The sequence below is a fragment of the Acinonyx jubatus genome, chromosome B1 (genome assembly GCF_027475565.1).
Source record: "Acinonyx jubatus isolate Ajub_Pintada_27869175 chromosome B1, VMU_Ajub_asm_v1.0, whole genome shotgun sequence".
Classification (NCBI taxonomy): Eukaryota; Metazoa; Chordata; class Mammalia; order Carnivora; family Felidae; genus Acinonyx; species Acinonyx jubatus.
The window spans coordinates 160,648,675-160,661,239 of NC_069382.1; the positions used below are offsets into that span (position 1 = coordinate 160,648,675).

Sequence of the window (12,565 nt, forward strand, 5' to 3'; positions counted from 1 at the left end):
TCTCTCTCCCCCTCCTCTCTCTGCCCCTCCCCAACTTACACTGTCTCTGTCTCTCCAAAAATAAACTTTAAAAAATAAAAAACTTTAAAAAATTCCACCATCTAATTTTCCATTTTATTGAGTTTGTTGCATCATAACCTTGTTCCACTTAATAACATTTTACGTGGTTCATTCTGCCACTTCACTACTTTTTATGGAGCTATTTCACCTCACTATTCACTGAAGAATGTCACAAAGACATAGTGATTTAAGTTGATAAATAGATCGTGTTTGAAAACATCTTTCCAGTACCTAATATTTTCTTTCATTTCCTTGAACAGATCATTGAACTACTTGCTTGCTTGAGTGAAACTCTTAGGGTCCAAATGTGCAATTTTCATCCTACTACTTAAGACAAAAAAAAATTTTCCTTTCCTTTGTCTCTAAATATTGACTTCTGACATCTACCTTCTTTGTTACTCATTTTTTTTGTCCTCCCCGTCCACCATTTTTTATTCACTCCCTATAATTCGGATTTGGGGCTACTTGTCCAAGATCAATTCTGTCTGTCTGTCTGTCTGTCTCTCTTTGGTGGGAGGAAGACTGAAAGCACCAAAGGAAAGTGCTGGAAGAGACAGAGCAGGAAGACACCAGCCTCTTTCGCACTTGGTTGGCTCTTCCACATACAGTTTCCGGCAGATACTGCTGAGACCCCGTTGTGCCAAAACATTCAGAGCAGCATTACAGTGATTAATGTTCTCAGATTTCCAAACGTTACAGATTTTATGTTAATTTTTTGAGTATACTCAGGTATGGGAATCACAAGTAATGCTATAACCAAACGGGGAAACGTTAACGAAATGGACTATTTGAAGGAATTACTAATGCTAATTGGCACTGACTGGCACGTCTGGGGTACCAGGCACTGCCCCAGCATGTCACATACCAAGTGTCACCCATATCCACTATCCCCAAGGGGGCAAGAGGAGGCACGAGGCCAAACACACTTTCCACTTTCATTTTCTTAATTACAGCTTCCAGTTATTTAATTGCTATATTCAGGTTAAATATTTAGATATAAAATTACTATAGTAACAACATTCATTTAAATCTGAAGTTCAAAGTTAACTGCATTATGTATAGGATTCAGAACTCAGAGGTCTTATTACCCCAGCTAAAGAAGAGACAATCTCCAGGCTATACAAACACAAAAAGCAGTTTTAAATCAAAACTACACTAACTCTTAAGTTTAAAAAATCCTCAGAGCCACCAACATATTATTTTAGAATTGGAGAGAAATGTGCTTCACTACTTAACTATTAAAGCTGGCCCTGAAAATTTTATTTCAGCATTACTTGTAGCAGCCAAGTTAAACACACTTAAATGTATATCAATAGGAGGCTGCAGAAACATATTATGATATATCCATGAACTTTAAAAATGCAGAGACATTAAGGTATAGAACACATGCTTTATAAATGGGCTGCTATGAAGAGATCAAGATATACTGAGTGACAAACACAAGAGGCACATACAAATGTATACAGTATTGGGGGGGAAATATCATCATCTGGGACATAAACATAAGACTGTAAGAGTTACCTCTGCAGAGTCAAGCATGGAGTACTAGTGGGGATGAAAGCTGGGGGTAATAAAATGGAACAGAAATTTTCATTTTTTATTTTATACCTTCTTTTTTTAATGTTTATTTATTTTTGAGACAGACAGACAGACAGACAGACAGATGTGACCAGGGAGGGGCAGAGAGAGAGGGAGAGAGACACAGAATCCGAAGCAGGCTCCAGTTGTCAGACCCCGATGTGGGGCTCGAACTCACAAACCACGGGACCATGACCTGAGCCGAAGTCAGATGCTCAACCAACTGAGCCACCCAGGAGCCCCTATTTTAAATTACCTTTTCGACACTTCTTTTAAAACCACGTGCACACAATGTTTTTAAAATTTATTAAGCAAATTGTTTTTGACTGCCCTCGAGTTGATTTGCTGACACAAAAAGATCAGATGAAGGGAGCCTCTGTGGCCTGGCCTTCTAGAACACTCCTGGCACAGACTCTGCTCTCCTTCTCTGACTCCTTGCCCTGGAAGGAGGATTGTCTAATCCAATTAGTGGTCCAGGGAGAAGGAGCTGAGCAGAGCGGCCCAGCCCCCGTCTGAACCCCCTCTTCAGACTGACCTGCCGGCAGAAGTTCAGACTCTTCGTCATGAAGTGGGGAGTTGGGGGTGAGTGGGGACAACAGGTGTGCTGGCCTGTGCTCATCTAGTTGTGCCGGTGACTGGGTGACTGGGTGTAAGGCTATTTATTTAGTTCAGGTAAAATACTACAACTCCTCTGCATTCTTGCTATATATCTAAGCTGTGTTTTCCAACAAAACTGGTACTTCAATCTCCATCTTGTGTCTAATTTTCAACTGGTTCTAAACCAATGTGGAGGAGAGGGTGGGAGAGCTCTAAATCCCCAAACCTCCAAGGATATACCATTACATGAAAAATGAAAGATGCTGTATAATATGTACAGGTACGATCTTAGATGCTAAATTTTTAGAAGTCCTATAAAAGTATAAACGCACGCATAAAAATCTCTGAAAGAACAAACACTGAACAGCATACTGGGGGAAGGCTGGATTGGGAGAAGAGAAGGAAGACTGTCACTTGTCACTCCATTCGGTTTTGTGCTATTCAACATTCACCAACAAGCATGTATTCCTGTATTCCTGTATAATTATAATTACCTGAAAATTACTGTGGTAATTTTCAAAAAATCTAAATACATTTTAATAACTTTTGTTGGAAGTCATAGAAACCATAGAACAAGTGCAAGTTTCTAAACGTTCTGCTTCTCAACAGTTTAGAGAAGCGGTTCTCAGAGTGTGGTCTCCAGACCAGCTGCATCAGCATCATCTGGGAGCCTGATAGAAACGCAAACTCTGGGGCCCCAGCCCAAATCTACAGAATCAGAAACCCTGGGGGTGGAGCCTAGCAATCTGTTTTAACAAGCCCTCCCTGGCTGATTATAAGCCAGCTGGAGTTTAAGAACCACAGGACTAGAGACCGGCTCATAGTAACTGTTTCAATGTTTCCATTTGTAAATCCTCTGGACCTATACCACCCACCCACCCACACCCCTACCCACCAATCAAATCATCTTTTGTCTCAATTCAACACGCATTTATGGAATACCTTTCAAACTGCATTACTGTAAGTTTTTAGTATAAACTAAAGCACTTTAGTAAAGAAACGGTATCGTGAGGCCACTAGGGAGAGTCCCCAGCCTCTTTAAAGGGACTGAAGTAACTTTGACATAAACCAGAGACCCACAACGGAGCTACACCACCGGGAAGGAGCTGCAACATGGTTTCCTTCACACACCCTGAAAAACATCCTCAACCAAGTAGCGACTTGTCAGTGTATTACAACACACATCATTCTCAGCTAGTATTTCTCCTTCGTAACTTTGTATTATGAAGCTTATTTAAAATTAAGTAAAAAATAAAATTAAATTAAAAAATAATTTAAAAAATTAAATTAAATTAAGTAGCGTAAGCATTTATAGATACCTGTTGGGTGATCGTCTTGGCCAACGTCTTCTGTTAGATTCTGCAAGAAACATGTTCATGATTACCAAGAAATCACATACCATTCAGCAAGTTTTAAAATTCAGTATTTGCATAAACAGCTGGTATCTCAATATCCATAATCTGAATTTTTACCAAATACACTTAACTACTTTAAACAGTGGTCTTTAAAAGCTTGACTTACTAGCTTATTAAGGGTGTGGTAGATCTTATGAATATTTGCCAGTGTTGAGAGATGAGAGTTCAGCTGGAAGTCTTTAAAAGAAAAAGAAGAAAATTCAGGGTCATTTATTTCCCATGCTGCCAAACAACTGTAAGACAAGAAAACTCAGAAGTGCAGAAAAACAAATGTTTTGATACCACTGAATAGTACCTCGTTAATTTGATACTTACTAAATAAAATTCAACATGCAACTATTGACCTATCTCTTAGAACTAAAGTCTGACAATAAAGTTAAATCCCCAGCCAAATGTTTAAGTTCATGAGATTTTCATGTTCACTTTCTCTTTCTCTTTCCCTTCCCCAGAATTACTGATACAGTATCCAATCAAGCTCCTGGCAAGAAAATAACAGAAAAGCATCTCAGCCATTTGGCGTTTCTTACAATATATTTATTTTGCTGGCTCTTATACAACAGAGAGAGCAAAAATGGAACCGAAGTCCCTCCTCTCCCATCAAGCAAACACAGGCAAATTAAAGGACTGTGCTGCAAGCAGAGTCCACGCGCCCAGAGCCCGAGGATGGAGTCTACAGTCACTCGCACTGCGGAACTGAGAAGCGCCACAGACCCAGGAGGGATGCAGCAGAAACCGGGCTCACAGACGTGTCCAACTCAAAGAACATATCCCGCCCCCCAGCATCTCTGATAATTTCAGGACTACATGCTAGATCATACATACGTCGTAGAATCCCAAACAACATAAAACTTTCAACTGTTAGGCTTGTGAATCTCTAACCTCAAATGCTTCTTTTAAAGTCAAGTATGCTTGCATACATATTGGCGACACAAATGCAAGTTAAAAGTCAATGACTAATTTCACATTTGAAAAAGCATCAAGGAAGTATTCTCATAAAATATCAAGATTTATATTAGCTCCTTTCCCTACTCTATCGTAAAGGCTAGTCTGAAAGTAACCTTGAAAAGATACTGTAACTCCCCAAGTTATGCCATTTGGATAAAAAAAGAGAACAATCGCCCTTCACGGCACTGGTTCACTTGGGACTCGTATTGGGTGCCAAGAACAGAGCAAACGGCAGACACTACAATACAGCTGTCTGTGCTGGGCTGGACTCTGGGCTGGACTTGGGGCGCTGCTCCGAGTCTGGGAGGCACGCTGACTTCGCTGCCAGTGTTTAGAGAGCTTTACTTTCTTTTCTCAGTTGTGCCAGGAATCCAGCTCTGGACTGGCCTGCAGAGCAGAGGGGCTGGCGGGCAGCAGGGCCTCTGGCCCTCACACGTCACCATCAGGAGCGGCAGGCCACACTTGCACACAAACACGTGGACTGCTCTGACCCACCTGGCGGTGGCCATGGTCTAACACTCACAGCCACTGAGAGCTGCCCAGAATTTTTGGCTGAGAGACGATCAGAGCAGGGCCTCAGACTCTAAATGGGCTTCAAATACAGACAAGTGTTAATTGTTTAGCATCTGAATGGTTTAGCCGCACTTAAGGTAAATGATGACATAATGTGGCACAGAATCTTGATTTTCCATCTTAATTAGTACAGTTGCATAGAAAAGGTATAGGAAAGCATTTGGAGCATGTGAACGTGTGTGTGTTTATTTACTTATGTTTACATTTAATAAACATTGACGGGGTCTCTAAAGCTAGAAGCAACAGCCCTCTTCTGAGCCACAGGAGGCTTTGGGGAGCTTAAACATCCGCAGCCCCCTTGACCCACATCTACCACCACACCATAACCGCCCCTTTTTGTACTTGCAATTTAAAAACTGGAGGACAAATGATACATTCCATTACCATCTCCAAATTAAATCCTGAACTAAACTCCTGGGCCCCCCAAAAAACAAAAACAAAAAAAAATTAAGGGTCTAGATTCTCTCTTCACTGAGGCCACATGGAGCAGGGAATACAAAAGGGGGCTTGCCAAAGATCATTCAAGCACTGAGGTTTCCAGACGCCCCCCCCCCATGCTATACTTTTTCCACCCCTCTGATGTTAATTCAATTGTCAAAATTCACATAAGAGAATCTAAATGAATTAAAATTTCTAAATCCTTCTACACACACACACACACACGCAGTCCCATACAAAAATCACAGCGATATAAACACCTTGATTTACAACCTCTCTGTGGAGTCTGAGCGCTAATCTGAATCTCAGGTCTACCAGTTATTTAATCTAAATCTTGATTTTCTCATCTATAAAATGAGATTACAACACCTTGATGTGTCATTCATTCATTACAATGTCTGGACCATATTAAGTGCTCACTAAAAGAGACCAAAGATCACTACATTTGCTGATATCATTTTCCAAAGCACACTTCTATCTAAAATGGTCTCTAATTCCCATAGGTCCAAGTCAAGCCCCACAAAAGAAACTGCACAAAGCTGGAGCTCCCTCTGTGATTGAGGCATGTGGCCCAGTATATCGTTACAGCCTGTGATGGCCTTTCTGTATTCACACACCACCAATTGATGTCCACGATGATGGTCAAAGATAATCTCAACACAGTGGAAAAAATATACAAGAGCGTTTAAGACCAGGTTCTAGATACAAAGTTTCACTTCACAGGCAAGGAGAACAGCAACACACATAATTTTACTTTAGCCTCACCAAGGTAAGAAGCAGCTAAGGAGGTGGCACAAATTCAGTGGGAAAAAAAAGACAAAAATGGCATTAAAAGATAAATCCACAAAGGTTAACACATACTGAATTTATGGTTCATCTGTTCAGTGCTCGGGGCAAGTAATAGACCTTGAAATCTAAAATAGATTTCACATCCTTAAGGAATAGATGTTAAGGCTAAAGATCAAATGCTTTACACAGAATGTATTTAGGAAAGCACTAACTGATTCATAAAAATTTCCTTCTGCTCATATTTCAATTCCAAAGGATAAATGCCAGGTTAAGTCACCTTTACTCCAGGACCACATGGCTCTCCACAGTAAAGCAGTGACTGGGTGTCACTCTCCTGTGTGACATGCAAACCCTAGATTCTGTATTAAAAGCAAAACTGGCTCTGCAAAAAGGCACAGCCTGCTTGATAAACAGCTTGCCTAAATTATCTTCTGGGTATTCGGGGTATTCTTAAAACGATCAACAAATGTTGACTGGGCATAAAGCTCCCTGGTTTTTTGTTTGTTTTGCAATTACCATTTGGCATGACCTACATAATGGAAAAGAAAAGAATGCCACTGAGGGGAGGTCAAAGCCCGTGTCCCCAAAGTCCCCTGGGTTTAGAGCTCCACAATATAAACAGGGACATAAATATTAGGAATGAAACAATTATGTGAGTTCAGACAACTGACCATCAGCAACAAGAATCAAATTTAAAAATGAACAGCCCTTATAGGAGTTTACTTCCAGAAAAGGATCAGACACAAATTAAACACTTAAAAATCAAATCCTTTCCTTCATACCATCCTCACTTGTAAAATATAGCTGGGAGATGATCCCCATTGTAATAGCAACAAAAAGCAATAATACCTACAGGAATAAACTAATATGTAACATACAAATGAAAAAAAACAAAGAAGTTTACCGAAAGACCTAAATGTAGAGATATGACACTCCTGGAATGGAAAGACTCAGTATTGTAAAGCAATCACTTCCCCTTTGCACTAAACTACAAATTAAATGTAATCAAATTCCTATTCTTCCTGACTCCCAGATCTCCACTCCAAAAGAGGTGGAGAAAAGGAAGGGACTCGGGCAGATTGATTCTAAAGTTCATCTGAAAGAACAAACATGTTGGCCTTGCCAAGAAATTGTTGAAAAAAGAAGAATGAGGGAGAACCTGCCCTATCAGATATCAAAACAGAGTATAAAACAGAGGTTGGTAAGCTCTTTGTAGAGAGCTGGATAGTAAATATTTGTAGGCTTGTGGGCTATGCAATCTCTGTTGCAACTACTGTGCCACGGTAGCTCAAAGCAGCCATAAATACATAAACAAAGGAGTGTAGCTGTGTTCCAATAAAACTTTATAAAAACTAAGTGGTAGGCCAAATTGGCCTGTGGGCCACGGTTCGCCCATGCTTGGTATAAAGGTACAACAATTATAATAGAGAGGTACATGTGCAAGAAGACAAATCAGTGAAGACCACTGATGAACATATGTGCGTGTCTATAAACACACATATTAATTAACATATGATAAAATGGCATTTCAAATAAATGAGGAAGAGCTAATCATTCAGCAGAGGGGCAACTAGCTAGCAGGTGGAACAAATTAAAGTTCACTCCAACCTCACCCAAAAGTTACATACAGATAGAAGGGGAAGGCACTCAAGGCAAAAGAAAAGCCCTTATCTTGAGCTCCGGGTTCTGCTCTGACTCTACCCACCTCTCCAATCTCATCTCCTTCCTGGTGCCTGGGTGGCTCAGTTGGCTAGGCAATCTCATCTCCTCCCCATCCTCCCCATGCTGCTTCCTCAGCCACAACGAGCTTCCTGTTGTTCAGTGACCATCCCAAGCACACTCCTACTTCAGGACCTTTACACATGCTTTGCCTTGAGCCTTCTTCTAATAATAACACAGCTTGCTCTCACATTTCACCAGGTTGCCATTTAAATATCACCTTTTTTTTTTTTAAGTTTATTTATTTAAGAGACAGAGAGAAAAACCAGCAGGGGAGGGAGAGAGTGAGGGGGGGGGGGGGGGACAGAGGATCCGAAGCAGGCTCCAGGCTCTGTGCTGACAGCAGAGTACCCAATGTGGGGCTCAAATTCACAAATGGTGAGATCATGGCCTGAGCTGAAGTCGGTCGCTTGACTGACTAAGCCTCCCAGGCGCCCTTAAACATCACCTTCTTACCAACCTTGCCAGACTAACAAGCAGGACCCCTTCTTTGATCTTTTACCTTACCATGCTTTCTTTCTTTCTTTCCTCTGTATTTGTCATCTTTCTCTCCCAATTAAAGTGTAGGTTTCACAGAAGCCAGGACTCAGGTCTTGTCCACTACTGTATCCCTAGTACCAACTTAGAACGCTCTCTGGCACATAATAGGTGCTCAATAATTACTCAGTGAATAAATGCAGATACAAAGGCACCAAATCTTAATTTTGATGTATTCAGGGCATTTCAAATGCATCCACACCATTAGACCTTGAACTGTGAGAAGCAGTGTGGTAAAAGAGAAACTCATAAGGAAGGCAAAGGTCAGAAAATGAAGAGTCTGTGAACCCTGCTCACCAGTTTCCATTTACTCTCTTAAGGACTCGTATGTCCCACTGGGCCACCAGAGGGTATGCAAACCAAGCAGATAAACATGATGTATTCAACCAGCATCGATTCTACTCAACAGAAGGCACCTCTAAGAGTATTACACAAACACAACAACACGGTTATGGCACAAGACTTTAAAGAAACTTCATCACACCGAGCCATGCTGCCAAGATCCTGTGAGTACTTAATTCCCTGAACCTCTGCCATGGCAGAGTGTTGCTGGAGGACTTGGAGAAGCACTGGTGGGAGCGTGGGTGCTGCACAGGGTCAAAATGTTTGAATCAGGAATTCTTTAGAAGGATCACTCTGCGGCAAGAGCGTGGCCTGGACGGTGGGTGGCCTCTCATGAAGACGACTGGGAGTGACTGAGGTGGGGCACAAGCAGGGCCTCACATTAGACAGTGAGGAGAGGAGAATCCCGGTACAGTGGGAGTGCAGAGGATCCACGCTTAACTCACACAAATTCAACTTCATTCACTTGCCAAAAAAAAAAGAAAAAAAGAAAGCAAAGGAAGAGAGAAGAAAAGAAATTTCAATTGTCCCACAACCGCCCTCCATCCTACTTAACGAACTGGAGACAGGCAATACAAATCCCATAGCTGCTCCTAAGTCTCGGTTTCCACGTGCCAGTCACATTTTGTGCATCTCACAACACTTAACGAGTCTAGTATTTAAAAGTGGATTTCCCATAAAACTCGGTCCCTCAATGCAGGCCAGCTGCTTCGGCTGGTGCTCCACTGAAGAGCCAGTGATCTGCTCCCATGCTGGAGGAAAGAACTGGCCGTCCTGGGTGGATCTGAGAAAACCCCTCGAGGGGCACCTTCTCAAAGTGTTCCCAAGTGCTATCTTTAATACGGGTGACTTTGACCTTACACATGGACTCAGAACTAACCTCTTTATAAAATGTCACTGTACTAGGAGGAAAAACCACTATGACTGCATTCAGGAGATGTGAGAGGAGTTCATCGTTTCATGTCCGTTTGTCCAATTCTCCTTTTACTGGCTCAGGCGGATCACACAGCTAGCTGTGGCCAAGCCGGGAATGATTCACATCTTCTGATTCCCCATCCAAAGTCCGTTCCTCCATTCTAGCTTATTTGTAATCAGAGCAAAAATTGACCTATCTTCATGCTCCATAAAAGGAAAAAGCAATACCATTTCCCACCCAAAGTTGTTAATAATCAGGTACACAAATTAGAGTAACATTTTCTTAAAAGTTACTAAAACTGGCTGAATCCAAAACAACCAACTTTTTAAGAGAAAAGATGTGCAAAGAAGCTACCACTAATAACACCTGTGTTATTTTGATTTTAAGTACACTTCTTCTAGAGCACTAACGATGAATGAAAGTATTTTATTATTAGCTAAACTCTAGTTGGGCAGTGAGCAATGCTCTCAGGTCTAGAGGTTTTCAATGCAGCACTATGCACAGACATGTACTTAATAAATGCTTCCTGATAACCATGAATGAACTAAACCAGTAAAGGCTCTTGAGGAGGGGAGGAGCAGAATAACCATGTTATTGACCAAAAAAAGTGAAACAAGATCGGACAAAATTAAAGGTTATCAAATCAGCATGGGTCCTTGATGTTTCTGGGGCAGAACAACAATATGGTCGAGCAGAGTGGGCTAAGGCCTAACTCAGGTTCAATATGTAATGCTACGGGTTCTCCAAGCTACAGGTTACATGGCCCATTCTCCTGAAATGTCGATTTTACTCAGTGATAAGGAAAATGAAAAAAATTCTGTTGTCAAAATCAAGGGTAGTTGAAATTTATTCTTTAGGTTTGCCTTGCCTCCTTCCTTCTAGAAACAGAAGCCCTTTGTCCAGTGAGTTTCAGAGAGACGGAGAATGAGAATGCCAATGATGTCAAGAGGAGACCCCTACCAACCTGCAAAGAACACGGAACAACCTCTGATTTCAAGCAACACAATTTTGGATTTGTTACTGCAGCATAAAAGAAAAAAAAAAATCCAAGTCTTCAACAAGTCCTTACAAGGCCCTACATGATCTGACCTAAGTCATCTCATTCCATTATCCTTGCTCACTCCATTCCAGCCACTCTCTTCCTTGAAGACTCACGTGAATTCCTACCTCAGGGCCTTTGCATTTAATATGCCTCTGCGTCAATGACCTCTGGTGTCCGCAAAGCCTGCCAGCTGACTTCACTGAAATATCTATTCAAATGTCACCTCATCAGAGAGGTCTCTCCTCTCCTGACTCTATCAAAAGCAGCACCTGCACCCCCCAGCTTTAGATTTACTGTATTACTCTAAGTTTGTGTGCTAGGTTTGTGGGTCAGTTTCATACTACATGCCCTTCGTTGCTAGTGGGAATTTCTTTATGAAACAGAAAATAGCAGCGCCTGCCTCACAGGGCTACTGCGAGGATTAAATGAGTTGATGCTGGGATGGGCTTGGAACAGTACCTGGCACACGGTAAGCACTGAGCGCTGGCTGGGACGTCACACAATGAGCAGGAATGGCTGGCTATCCGCCCAGCGCCCTCTCCCCCATAGCCCGAACCAAACCCAGCTCGCTAATTAAGCTTCTTAATGCTAATCCAGTGGCTGCACATAAGAATCACCTGGGAAGCTTGAAAAGCAGCCAGGGCCCCAATCCAGATCAATTAGATAAAAGTGGGAGCAGGGTCGTGGATGTTTCAGTAACCCAGGTGATTCTAACATGTAGCCAGGGAGGGGAGTTCCAGCCCCAGCCTGCCAGCACAGCGCAGAACGAGCTCAGCACAGAACAGACCAGAACCCAACTCATTCACGGGGACCCCGTCAGCATGGGAAAAAGAAAAGCTCCAGATGTAGGGGAAAGATTGTACTGCTGGAAAGATTATAAGGTGAAAATGAAAAGAAACAAAGTAGCAGTAGGAAGATGTTAACATCATTCCCCTCATCAATAAACACTTGCTACTTAAAGGCACAAGAGCCAAAAGGTGAGCTGATAAGGGGTGGGAAGCAGGTCACCGTAGGTGACTCAGCATTTTCACTGAGCACAAGATCCAAAATTAAAGCTGTCCAAGCATACTGCTGCTGGCTTTTTCCTTCTAACTCTCACAGGACCCGTAAAAGAGGCTGCGAGAAGCCATCTGCCCTGGAGAGGCGGTGCGCCACCTAGCCCCGTCTTCCACTCCACGACCTGTGCCTGCTGGTGCCGTCTCAAAGGAGTCAGCCACTTCAGGACACCCTGTCTGGCTGCGTTCCAAGTGTGACGAGGTACAAGGGGCCCTAGATTCATTCCCTTTGCCCCACCCCATCCGCCGAAGAACACAGACCCACTCCGTGGTTCAGAGTAAAACTCATCCTTTAATCTCACTGATGTCACAAGAGCCCTGACGCTCTGGCATCAGAAAGGCCCGGGTTAGAGTCTCAGCTCTGTGACACCCTAGCTGAGTGACCCCTTGTGACCCAATCTCACTGTGCCTCAGTGTCCTCATCTGTACAGAAGAACGGGCCCCCCTTCACAAGGCCATTGTGAGAAGCAAATGAGATGGTGTGTGCCAAGCACTTAGCACAGTGCTGGCCCACGCTATGCACCCATTACGGTTCATTGTTTTAACCCCTGCTATTATT

The 12,565-nt window shown here is 42.5% G+C and overlaps 1 protein-coding gene across 6 annotated transcripts in view; it reads right to left on the reverse strand.

The window, feature by feature from the left end:
• The window catches only part of DCUN1D4 (defective in cullin neddylation 1 domain containing 4), an 84,918-nt gene that overhangs the window by 51,157 nt on the left and 21,196 nt on the right, over positions 1-12,565 (reverse strand). For all 6 annotated transcript variants that reach the window (XM_053217379.1, XM_027056557.2, XM_027056543.2 and 3 more), the window contains 2 exons: positions 3,757-3,827; positions 3,555-3,594 (listed from right to left, as the gene is read on the reverse strand). In XM_053217379.1, the coding sequence (XP_053073354.1) occupies positions 3,555-3,594; positions 3,757-3,827 (111 nt within the window). The remainder of the gene's footprint in view (positions 1-3,554; positions 3,595-3,756; positions 3,828-12,565) is intronic.